Consider the following 13,158-nt stretch of genomic DNA (forward strand, 5'->3'; position numbering starts at 1 on the left):
AGAGACAGGTAGGTGGAAGGCACAAAGACGAAATACCACTCAAGATGAAGTGACAACTAGGAGCTTCGTTCCTTCCCATCTTCGCATTACAGCATGCAAAGACTGCACCTCAACGGCACAGCCGAGAAGACTGACAAGGAAGTTGCAACGAAACAGCTGTTTGCAAGGAAAGTGGGAGATGCCATCCACGGGCTCAGCTTGTTCCTTGTGAAGTACTTCTTCCCCCACGAATGTTTGGGATGCGGGTGCGTGCAGTATGTATCTAGTAGATAGGAAGGTGTACGCCAAAATACCCCACCTAACCCTTCCAGGTGTTACCTAGTACACAAGGTAGAGATAGTGTGCGCTCAGATGATCTTATGCTTCGTTCCTTCTTTCCTTCTCCTCCTCTTCTCTCACTTTTGATTCTTACCTCTATTTACTCATTGGCGTTGACCGGTGAGGAAAGGCGGGTGGTGCGCGGGGTGATTGGATGGCTAGAGGTAGGTACCTGGTAGATAGTGAGTGGTTTACGGCTGAGGCGGGATGGGTGATCATTCGTCTGGAGTTGTCATTTTCGAAATGGCAATGGTCGGTCGGGATGGGGGATTGGATATAGGCTAAAACTTACGAACCACGCAAGGTCCCTCACCGGATGGAATGATATGGGAACTGTTAGTTTTACGCTTGGGAACTTTTATCTCATCGATGGAAGTTCTGACCGTCTTGGTCTTCATCCAATCCTTCCCACCACCGTTCTCGGGCTACGACGAAAGAAATAACTTACCCCCACCTAAGGAAACGCAACGCAACACATCCTGCCATTAAGGTACACACCATCAGTCATTTGTAACAACGACACCACCATCCATGTAAGCACCATGTTGCATTTTTTGCACGCTTCTCTTCTCTCTTGTGCAAACTGAGAGAAAAAAAAAACGAACGAAGCACAGCAAGCGGGACGCAATGACAATGGCATTTATAAGGACACGGGCGAAATAGACAAAAGCAGAAGGTCCCATCCGAGCAAGAACAAGAACATTGTGTCCAATGCATTGTTTGTGTTGTCTTGCATGCGGTGATGTGCAGTCGACTTCGATATCTTCCCTTCTTTTTTTTTTTTCTTTGTTTTTTTTTTTTTCTTTTTTTTCTTCTCTTCAGAACAATGCGGCAATGAACAAGCAAGTCACAAGCGAGGAGAACATAAAGTGATGAACAGTGAGTGTCGTTCTTCAACTTCATTTGATCTGTTAAAATTCTTTCCATCTTTCCTCCTTCACAGGGTATAATCCTTCCTTTCCAGCCATGACAAACCCGGCTCATAGTTCAGTTACATACGTTTTTCCCCCTCCCGCCCACAAATCCGTGGTACCCTTTCCGGTCAGCCATGGGTATGCTACCGCCCTTAAAACTCCATGTGATATGCAAATCCAAATGCCTCCCTAAAATGTGTCCCTCCTAAGAGTGGAACGAAAGAAGAAAATGCAGTCCAAAATGGGTGGAAGGCCACGTAATGCCACTCACTACTCGATTGCAACCCCAGTCCAGAAAGGTTGCAAGAGAGCGAAAATGAATCATCGCCCTTTACGAAACCGTTCCTCCTCACGTTTCCCTCCATCCATTGATGTTAACCAGTAGTGTGTCGTCGTCATTTTAGTAGAAGTCGATTTTCCTTTCCCTGGGTCTCAATTGCCTCGCGGCAACCTCTAAAAAGAACTCTCGGAGTTCTGGTTGTATAAATATTGGTAGAAGAAAAAGAAAGAAAAGGGCAAAAAACAATTGAAAAGGAGGCCGATTCCAGCCACCTAAACAGCTTCAAGTATCGCATGCAGATCGGTTGGGTTTCACTTCCCGCCAGTCAACCAGCCTGGGGAAGAAAGTGAATAGACTTTTTTTTCTTTTTTTTTCTCTTTTAGATAAGCAAGTAATCCCATCCCTTGATCTGCATAACCTCCCGCCAGCGGACGTAATGTGCGTTGACTTGCTGCTGTTGTTGTGGGGTCTCAGAAGATAAAGAAGAAGTGCCCGCGGCCGCCTCCGCCGCCGCGAGGATCGCCTCATACTGAAGCCAGACCTCGCGAAGGAGGACGGTCATGCGGCCGAAGCTGCCTGAGTTGGCCACGTCGCCGAGCTGGGCGACGCGGTTCTCGAAGAAGTCGCGGAAAGATGAGCCGGGCACGCTGACGGATCCACCAATCAAGTAGACCCAGGTGAGTGAGCGGTCGTACCCGTTGACACCCGAGGGGATCAGCTGGAGAACCGCGGTGAGCTTCTCCACGAGACCCATGCAGCTGGGCTGAGCAGGGTAAAAGCCCGGGACGAGGCTGCAGAGGTAGATGCGAGCAGCAAGACGGAAGGCGGCCGTGATGTTCTTGCTCAGTTGCTTGGGGCTCAGAGTCCCGTTGGCGTTGTAAGGCTCGACGAGCGTACCCTCGTTGACCTCGGTGTTGCTGATTTCGTCGCCAAGGCCACGGACGTGCTGGCAAAGTGTGATGTCGTCCATGCCTTGATTCTTCAGCGACTCAAGGCAAGCAATCTCCGAAATGAGATACATAACGCGATCCTCACAGCCCATCAGTTCGCGCAAGCCGAGCGAGTGGTTGTTGATCGAAAGATGTTTGTTGCGGTAGGTGTGCGCGAACAAGGGGGAGCTGCCTAGCATCGTGGCGCCCAAAATGTCAATCCACGACGTAAGAGTCATGTTAAATGGTGTATGTGCCAGTGGCTTGGTGATATCCGAAACAAGTCCGGCGAGATCCAGCTTTTGCACGAGCGATACTACGGCTTGGAAATGCTGGTGCCAGGGAATATCGGGAAGAGTGTCCTCAGGACGGCCAACTATGCACTGGAAGAAGATCAAGCCAAGAGTTGCATCGAGAATTGGCTGGTGGTTCTCATCGCGATTGAGCGCCTCGCATAGCCAGGTGATGGTGGCATAGCGGTGACGCATGATGTCATTGTCAATCTCCTCGTTCTGAATACCCATCGTAGACTTGAAGTGTTGCGCCGCAATGCTCAAGCAGCAGTGCAGGTAACCCTTGTTGTTGGCCAGTGATGGGAGAACAAGCTCGGAACTGATTGAGCCATGCTGGTTTGATTCCAGAATCGGGAAAATGGTTGGGAGAACATGTTGAACAAAGTGATCGAGGAGCTTCTGATCGCCGTCATCCAGCTCAATTGCTACTTGTGAAGAAGCCATGGCCGGATCGCAGGCAAAGTCAAAGAAGTTCGCATTAAAAGTCTCCTCCGTCAACGACTCCCTCCGCTCCGAGAACACCTGCTCGGTCCATTCACCTTCCAGAGGGAATGACGGGAGAATTGTGCCCGGAGGCGGCGGGGTCTGATATGTGCTAAAGGTTGATACTGTCGATTCGCGAAGGGTTGGAATATCGTTGATGAAGATTTGCCGCTCTGTCTTCATATCGATCTCATAGGGAGAGAAGGGTGGGAACATGTACTCGCCATTGACGTGTATTTGTGGTGTCGCAAATGCCGCGAAATCCTGGCCGTGCTGGGGGCTATTGAAGTTGAAGCCAAAATGCGAGTCAATGGAAGCAGACCTGTTGCGATCAAGCGGGTCTGAAAAGGTCGCGGAAGTCGGGAGCGAGTGCGAGAGTCCAGGTGGAGTGTTGATTGAAGTCTGGATGGTGTGCGACGACTTCTCCGAAAGCTTCTTCCTCTTGATGATCATCTTGATTTCGTCCTTCTGCTTCCTCCGCGCATCATTGTTGCTCCACCACATTGGCCTCTTGTATTCGCAGCATAGCCCAAGATGCTTGCAAGCTGTGCACATGGGAGAACCCTCATCGCACTTCTTCCTCCTCAACCTGCATGTGTAACATCCTTAACGTCGTCAAGTCAGCTTCCCGGCCCAGCGAAGTCGAAGACATGTGTAAGTGCTGCTATGACGGTGATGGAGAAGAAAAAAAAGGGAAACAAACCTGTCCTTGAGCGGCGATGCATCTGTGTCTTTTGCTTGGGCGCGGCATTGGTGCCTGCCTTTGCGGCCGCCTTGGTCTTGGTTGTTGTTGTTGTGGTCGTCATGTTGACTGAGGATGTCTTCGTGATGTCTTCGTGGTGGTTGGGGGACTGTGTCGACATTTGTACCCTTCTTGTATGGGAAGTACCTCTTTGGGGAGGAGTTATGGAGCACAGCACCGGGACCCAGGGGGGTGGATGGTGGGGGGTGCTAGCGGAGAGGGGGTGGTCGGGAGCAGGGGTGGTGAACTTCAGCTAGGCCGAGGAAAATGGGCAGAAATGGCCAGGGCCTCTCTATCCTCTCGTCGGTCCAGAAGGTCCCAGGGGCAAATCGCTAGGGGGCTTATACCCAAAAGCTCTTCTTGTATCAGATTATTAAATTACTTGTATCGTCGAATGACAGACTGAATCGTGAGCAAGGCCGGCTTGCGTGTGAACTGGGATCGGAAGTTGGCTCGATGGTGAACTTCGAGAGACGTAAGACTGGGTAGCGTGAGGATGAGTGTAATTAAAGGAGAGAGGGAAAAGATTTGTTGACTGGACTGGACTGGACGACACCTGGATCTCACTATCCTTCTCTTCAATCTTGGCCTGCAGATGAGAAGACCAAACTGGAACGTCGAGAGAGAAGTGGGCAAATTCTTATATCAGGCCGGCCGATGGGTCAGCGTGTGGTGCAAAGCCATGCTCCGATCGTGATTGCTCCCATGTTCTATTTTTGAAAAGCGGGCTAAATAACTGCTTTACCCGATTTGACCCCCTAGCTGCGTTAGTTGGTGCCCTACTGTACTGCGGTGGTATTCGACGGTGGATGGGTGGTACCTACGGAAGCACGCTGGTCCATGGCAACACAGGCTCGCGCACACAATCTCACAGGCACACAGGGCTGCTGCTGGCCTGCTGCTGTCCTCACGAGGTCTCGGTTCTTCTTTTCCTCTTTGGACAGGGGAGGCCAAGAAATCTCGCCCATTGGTGATGGCGGTCGCCCGGAAGGTCTCACTCGGATGTGCGAGGGGAGCAGGACGACCCAACAGGACCCCACCGCTAATGGTATTCAGGCCAAGGGGGGAGAGAGGAAGGGCAAGGGGTACGGATGAGAGCAAGTGTCGTGTAACTATGTAGCTGCGTGCAAGGGTAACATTAACACTAGAGGCAGGGCATGGGGAGGTAGTGACCAGGTATCTCGTCCAGGGTACCGAGGCCCTCACGGGAAAAGATGGCTGCAGGGGAAAGTGAAGAAGCTGTTGAGCAACCAAAACGGCAGCTCATGCGTGCTTGAGGACGACCTGGCCGGAAGCTCATTGGCACGGGGATCAGCATGAGTGCAGAAAGAAGGAAGCTCACTGTACCAGCAAGATACATGGCTAAGATTTGGGCAAAATGCTGGGGAGCCAACATTGAGACAGACATGCTTGACTCTGGTAACTCCCGCGGTCTGATATTGAACTAGGCAAAGCAAAGGGTCCGCTGATCGCCAGACCTGTGACTCTGAATCCCTTTTTTGTTTTGTTTTTCTTTTGTTTTTGATCTTGGGTGAGTTTTCAGTTGTCAGCCAAAGGCCGTTATGTCGACGAGATTTGCCATGTATCCGTTGTGAGTGGGCTTTCTTGTGAAGAGCCAACAGATTCGCCGCTTGGCCTGGGGATAGGGGCAGCTGAGAGACTGACGGACAAAAAGACGAATGAACTCGTCAAGACCAACAGGGTTTGGTTATCAGAGGTGTGATGGACAGTTGGAAGCGAAGAATGACATGCCCGCAGCCAAGAAAGCGAGCACAAGAATTCGTCGAGGCAAGGTGGTATTATGGCTGACTGACGGGACAGTGCAGTGGTTGTCCCGCAATGCGCAATTGTCTAGCCTCCTCCACACACCCACCCATCGTTGCTGACTTGCTGTTGACTTTTTGGTATTGAGTATCCGGAAGACAAGATGATACGTACCATTCACGCCTTAGTGACCAAGCCATTACTCTTGGCGCCAAGTCACAAAGTCACTCCTTTATTAATACTTCTTTATAACTTTACGAAGAGGAACTGCAACGAAATGCTGGATGAACCAGTAAACGCAGCGCGCCCAGTAGCCGGCTTTTTGGGTGCAAAGCTCTATACTGGGTTGTGGTGAGGTTGAATGCAGCGGCCGGAAGAGAAGTTGGGACTTAGGGTTTTTGCTTGGGCGTGTGGAGTTCTGCTGGTAAGTTCAAAAGGTACGTATCATCTTGTCTTCCGGATATGCACTCCCGACTTTTTGCAACCCAGCCTTTCCCCTGGGGACGTCGAATGGCTGCATGCGCATTAATCCAGCATGACCCCAAATCCATGCCATGTCTAGAGGAGCCTCCGGAGCTCTTCCTCAGAAGATGGCTTTTTCGCGTCCGTTCCCGAGTGCTAGGACTACCGGGATGACGGGTCGTATGCTGGCCCGTATCCGGATCACATACAGAGATGTGGTCCCGGTGACGATGCTGTCTGCGCGAGAGACATGGTCCAGAAGAAAGAAAAGCGAAAACCGTCGCATCGCAATATTCTCCGTCTTGGATTTTCAACCTTGCAACCTCGATGGACGAGCGTCGGCTTTCGGGTTGTGGGAGGCCTTGGGCCTTGGACTCTTGGAAGCCCGGATCCATCTATGGGGCTAGGACTGCTTGGTGTTAGGGCATAGTGAGGCCCATATCACCACCTATCGTCCGCCTATCGCGTGCCGTCGTCGGCGGCCTGCCGATACATCACTTGGATACTCCCTGCTTAGGGGCGAGATCGGGACTTCAGGAGAAGCCTCCGGATGAGCATTTTTGGCGAGTCTGCCCGGGTGTTGAGATGTCAAATCTGAAGAGCCCGCAAATCATCAGGGTCAGTCGGGGGACGGCCTTTGGATTGGCCGCCTAGCTCTCCAGTCGAGAACTGGCGTCTGATGAACCTCGCTGCAAGGCAAACATCCACCCAAGGAGAGCATGAGAACTGACCGCCTGGAGAGAGCACCCCAAATGTACCTGCTCGCTGTTGGGTGTTAGCGCGACACTTGTCTGCTGTGCTTGAAAGTGCGGTCGCGACGAGTAGACGGGTAGCGAGGCAGGGACCGCGATACATGGGCGGTCCAGTCAGAGACCGGGGTGCTCTCGGTGGTGGTGGACAGTCAAAGGAGTCTGTTGAATGGCAGAAGAGAGAAAAAAGATTTTCAAGAGGGCCGATAACGACCATGATCCGACCATCAGTGTGACGACTTTTGCCTAGTACAGCCCTGGCGCAGATGTACTATGCAGTAGTGCAGAATGGCTGCGGCCCGCGAGGCGGCATTCAGCTGAGATTGGCCCGTTCAACGAGATCGACTGGGATCTTGAGCATGGGTGCGGCAGGCATTCATCGAAGCTTCCTCCAATCACCACTGCAATGTGCAAGGGCAGGTTTGATGGGGTGCGGCGATGGAGTCGGCAGGGGTGGTGGAGTAGTGGAGATAGTGGACCGCTCTTGCCGTCGCGGGGTCTACACTCTTTTTCCGAAGTACGTACCAGGACCCTTGTGTCTCCCATCCTGGACCTTGTCGTCGACTCGACTCTCCCCGAAACTACACATGTGGTGTAGGTAAGAATTTGCTCGACTTTTGCCCGCTCCTTCTTCTTGGCGTCAAAAGAATTCCTTGCTTCTTGAACTGTGGCATGACCTTGTGGCCTCCAACTCTCGAACCACTGCAGCCTTGCTTCGTTGCTTGTCGAACGACTTGACACGTACCTAGCAATGAGGACAGAGGACAATAACCCTACCTACCTAGGCATGTATCTACCTACCTACCTATCTTATGGATTGCAGTGTGCCCAACGCCGATAGCGCCCGGGCACTGGGGTACCGAGCCGGGAAGTCGGCCAGAATACCGGCCTTCGCGTGGTACTATTCACCTTCAATATGACCCGAGTTCCAGGAATGCCTCCCTGCTCTCCCACGGCTGGTGATGGCATCATACCTACATGGCGTGGCTCGCGGCCATCAGACAAGCTGGGAGCAGTGAGTGGGCTAATTAGCCGCTCAGCTTCCCTTTTCGGACAAGTTGATCCTCCTATCGCTTGACAGCACCAGCAGGATCCTCTGCCGTAGGCCCCCAACAGTTCCACAGCCAGGTGTGATGGATTTTTCCCTCATTGCACTGATGGGCTAATTTTGGGCCCATCCTGCAAGACATCACAAGTAGGTGGTACTTCTGGCTCCGTTATCGTCCCCGCTCTTCTAGCTGCTGCATACAAGTATTTAGTCCTTTTACTATTTTTACCCTGTCCATCAGCACCTGTTCCTCCGCACCTCATAGTGTACACTAGTTCTCCCATTTGGGAATCTCGCCGATCCAGACAATTAACCCGCTCACCAGTCCTTGCCCACATTCACCAAACTGAGCCCCACGTTCGCTTCCGCATCACATCGGGGCTGATAGTCGACCTTCGGGAATACTATGAGACTATGCTGACATCCCCACCAGTGATTTGCACGCACCAAGGCTTTTAGGTGCAGCGCATTTCTACAACATCGTGCTGTACTTAGCTTGGCTTCCATCCTTGAAGCATTATCGACGATCATAAACGATTCAGTTGCAAGGACATCTCACTACTGACGCTGTCAATGTTTGTTTACTCCTCGCATTTCAAACACGGTGCATTGTCCCGGCAATCACGGCATCACAACACTCCTGTGAGATATGACGTCCGTCTGGAGTTGAGTGATGTTCTGGGCTTGCGAGGCGCACGGAGCTCATAACCAAAACAGCAAGGTCACGATGTGATATCACATCTTCATTTCGCTCACCTTCGTCCTTGCGGGGTTAGTGTCATATTCTGGCCGCGCTCATCAGCGGAAAGGACCGTCCATTAGTGCGTTGCAGCTCGCGGAGGCGGATATGGGGATATCTTGTGGTGTTTTTTCAAATTCACCGCGAGATCCGTACCCAGGCCAGCCGGGGCACATGTGGTGTACAATGTGCGTCGAAGGAGCCAAAATTTCCGGCATCACACTTTGTCACGAATCGATAATGGCCTTTTCAGATATCAAAACAGCACATGATGACGGTGAGCATTGCAATCAGGGGGACACTGGTCAAACTCACAGTGGATGAGCAATAGTTACGCCAAGAGTCTGTCGCCGATCGATCTTCAATTGCGCCGTTTTACACAACAGTGCAGATGTCTCTGCCAAAAGTCTTGCAGTCAAGCTCACGGGGATTCCCTTTCACGACGGGAATAATTCCTCCTGGAGAGAGCCAATCAGAGGAGTATGCAAAGATCTGATAGTCGTGATCAAGACTTGTGAGGGGACCTTTCCTGAAACGGACTCACGGGACTACGGGAAGTTAACCGCATCCCGCAAACCCTCAATGTGGCCCCTGTCAGCGTGAAGATCCTTATGAGAAAAAAGAAAAAAAGAAAAAAAAAGAAAGAAACAGAAGGAGAGATAGAGCGAAAAAAAGAAGAAAAGAAGGAGAAAGAGAAAGAAAAGAATAAGAAAAGTAAAACAAAACCAAGATGTTGGCGGTCTTGTGCGATGATCGTACACAAGTTGATCGAAGGCGAGGACGATATCCGTTGATGACATAAGTCTCTCTGCCATCAACAAGCGAGATGACAGAGCGAAAAGTAAGTCTCTCGATGGCCTCTAGAATTTGATGACACGGGGCCAGGAAATCAACATCTCAGAACAACTGGCTAACGCCAAGATCCAACGGTTTTCTTCGAAAGGTGGTCAACACGAAATTGGCATAACAGGATGGGTTGGACAAGCTGTAGGTTGTCTTGATGTCTTTCCCTTTTTGGAGTTGAGGTCAGTCAGTTATTGACCAACCACCTCATTGGATCCTTCATAGCCAACCTTTTCACCTGTCTCTTTTTTACCCCCCCCCCCCCCCCCCCCCTTTTCTCTCTCTCGCTCTCTCTCTCCGCACCTTTTGTCCCTCCCCGGCCATATTTCATCAAATTGTCTTGGGCCTCGGTCAACCTACCAAGCCAGGTCAGTTGGAGAGGAGCTCGGCATTTAGTGAACTGCCCACTATAAAGCCCGATCAGTGTTCGTACGTCGAGGAGCGAGAGATTTCATTTGCACCGCGCAAATTTGCCTCTGCAATTTCGCGCAGTGACTGACACGAAAGATCGATGATTGCGGGGACACGGTATCATCGATCACATATTTGCAAGGGCATTCTTCAGTAAAAGACTTTACAGCAACAGAGCCTAGATGTGAGCAGTCCGGGTTTTTCTCGAATGTGATTGCAAGCCCACGCAACACTTTTGTTTGCGCTGCTTGATTTCCCATGGCGTAATTTGCTTTCGATGGAGTGCACCTGAAAGCTGAAGTGAACAACATACATATGAGATCCACACGATATCACATAAAATCAGCAACCCAATACTACCTCAAACAACGCGAACTACCCCACAATCCGCGAGGAGAAATGGAATCCAACGAGACTTGCCGGAGAGAGGGGACAACCCTCGCTTTGTTCTACGCAAACCTAGGTCACACACAACAGTCCATGGACTCATTAGTCCCCGAATATGGATCCCTATCTCTATCCTTGGTGATGCCACTTCCCGTGGTGTCGCACATTCACAAGCAAACCGGCCACTCACAGTCTCAGTTCCTGGACCCCGGACCGAAAGCTCTCTAGGATTTCTGGTGGCTCCGACGAATCTGCGAACAGGGTGGCCGCTTTTGCGGTTGCAGAAGGAAGGTCCGCCTCTTTTTGAGGATTCAGATCCTTGTGGGCGTTGCGTTGTAATGGCAAAGAAGAAGGTTGCAGTCACGTTCATGAAGGAGCCCAGTTGGTTGCAACCACTATCCACAACGCTTTCCCACAACGGACTGTGCAACTGTGTCTAACAGACGCCTAAACTCAAATTCGCCCCTTTCTCTTCTGTTTCTCTGTCTCCTCACATTCTCTGCGGCCTGTTCACTTGGAGGCGGCCGCATAGCGTAGATGTCATGTGAAATCGAAGGCTCACACCATTGCTTCCTCGGAAAGTGATTGGTGGGATGGGAGAGGGGATCGAAATCTGATATTTTCCTGGTGGGTAGGATCGGTTGGACATTCACCCAGGCGCACAGGCTTCCAGAGGCGAAAAGACCCACGAGAATGCAGACGAGCTTTAACACAGAGACAAGACAGCTACAGCTAGAAGAAACATTGCACCCGCGCCGCGGAGCCGGAAGCTATGGTACTTGTTACTAATGACTACCAACCTAGACGAAGAGAGATGCCATATGAGCGACACGAGCGACTTTAAACGGGAAGCACACCCGGGGTTGCACCAGCACAGGAGCAGGAGCATCAGCAAGAAAGACCTTGATGATGCGCTGATAAAATACCACGGTAAATGGGATGGCTGTGAACTATTTACTCGACCCAACTCCTGTACACCATCCAAAAAATCAAGACCCAACCAAAGAGCAGAATCAACTCTCTTCGCTTATAACATCCTGTTCGTAGGGGGCAGCAGAGGAAGGTAGGGGGCATCTTTCAACGACAACACTAGAATCTGAGATCTAACAGATCCCTTCGCGTCATGTATACCTTGTGTGATGAGCTGCACAACCAATTTGCCCTGCTCACTGGAACGCCTAAATCTTCAGCCACCATCATCCATTCATTGCTAACCACCACATAAAGCATATAAGCAGAGAGACGGGTCTCCCGCCCCTTCTCCGTGTTCGGCTGAGGAATGCGAAAATGTGTGTGATACTGCATAGGATGGGGGTCGTTGTCATTTACCGTTGAGAAATGTCTGGTCCAGAAAGTACAAGTAACCTATCAGAGCAACCACTTTATTTCTTACCTACGCACGCAAGCTCGCCCACTTTCCACACACACCCACACACACACACATGCACTCGCTGCTGCAGTGCACAATGCAATGCGAAATTGTTCTCGACGCAGGAACGTTGAGGGATATCTTGGTTGACCATCTCGACAAATCCTCATTGGTTGATCTCGACGAGATGTGAAGATGCTGTGTTAAGGTAGGTAGGCAGGTTAGGTTAAGAAATAAATCATGATACCCGTACCTTGCGTGAAAACAGACATACATACCTACACCATGTCCATTCTCGACGCAATATCATGAATTACATCACGCCTATTTCCACACCGGCCAGGCGAGTTTATCACGGTGTTATCTTTTCACGTAAATGACCAATTCAGACCTCAAATTTTTGTCTTTGCAGGCGGGTGCAAGACAGAATAGATGAATGGATTGATGCAATCCGGGTGGCATTTTCTATCTGCTTGAACATGATCCCCTTACAGATAAGGGAGAGTGATGCATGTTAGCAAGTCACCGAAACCCTTTTCTTTTCACTACTTCTTCGTTTCTCCTTCCACTGTGTGCTGTGGGTGGAAACATGTGTGCATTCTCGTCTTCCTCACACCGATGCTTTTACCTCTTTTCCAAAATTGTCGAGGAGAAGGTTGATGGATGACCGATCATGATTTTGTCTCATTTCTTTCTCAACAGTACAATAAAAATTGGGTGATAAGGATAGCACGAAGAAAAAAAAAACAATCATCTTCGGGTAGTTACTTCAATTCCAAGACAAGTCGAGATATCTTTGTGAAGCAATTGGTCTCTGGTGCTCACCACATGAAAGCTCTAGAATTTCGTTTCTTCATACTTGCAACATACATAGCAACGCCGCAGCACTGCATACGGCAAGCTGCCCGTTGCCGTCTCTGCATCTGCACTTGTTATAAATGCATCTACACAAGTGGTCGAATTAAGTTATTCCTGCGTTTCACACAATCCCACCCCTCAACCAACCTTTATTGCTTCGAAAGGGTTGCGTCTTCAACGAGACTCACTTCACTGTTGAGAGGCAGGCAAGCAAGCAAGCAAGCAAGCAAGCAAAGTCCTACCCAGCATACCCTGGAATTTAAACCTCAAAAAGAAAGCGAATACCTGGTAGGTACCACGGATACCTACAGCTTCCATCCATGCATGTCCTTAAGTCCTCTAACCCGCATCGGCCCGTCCTGGAAACAACAATGCGCATGGTTTTATAGTGTAGTGGCTTGTACTACCTACACACCTCTTCACTGGGTACTTGAAGGCTTCTAAAGCCTGATAGGTCAATTCCAGCTCGCACGACATGGAAGGGTTCAGTTGAACACACAATGGAAGAGAGAAGACATGTGGTGGTTGATGTTCCTTCCCGAGACACGGACCACTTTTTGAGAAGGTTG

General features: G+C 50.5%; 1 protein-coding gene across 1 annotated transcript; it reads right to left on the bottom strand.

Annotated features, from left to right (window-relative positions):
• Window positions 1-453: 453 nt before the first annotated feature.
• Window positions 454-4,923, bottom strand: adv-1 (arrested development-1). Its single transcript, XM_953383.3, has 2 exons — window positions 3,921-4,923; window positions 454-3,822 (listed from the first exon to the last, which is right to left on the bottom strand). The coding sequence occupies exons 1-2, from the start codon at window positions 4,078-4,080 to the stop codon at window positions 1,892-1,894; spliced, it is 2,091 nt and encodes a 696-aa protein (XP_958476.3). The 5' UTR covers window positions 4,081-4,923; the 3' UTR covers window positions 454-1,891.
• Window positions 4,924-13,158: the final 8,235 nt, after the last annotated feature.

The sequence above is a fragment of the Neurospora crassa genome, linkage group I, assembly GCF_000182925.2.
Source record: "Neurospora crassa OR74A linkage group I, whole genome shotgun sequence".
NCBI classification, from domain to species: domain Eukaryota; kingdom Fungi; phylum Ascomycota; class Sordariomycetes; order Sordariales; family Sordariaceae; genus Neurospora; species Neurospora crassa.

Coding starts and splice junctions, on each gene's coding strand:
- adv-1 (XM_953383.3), bottom strand. CDS start 4,080: ATGTCGACACAGTCCCCCAACCACCACGAAGACATCACGAAGACATCC. Junction 3,823..3,920: donor GCATCGCCGCTCAAGGACAG/GTTTGTTTCCCT, acceptor GACGACGTTAAG/GATGTTACACATGCAGGTTG.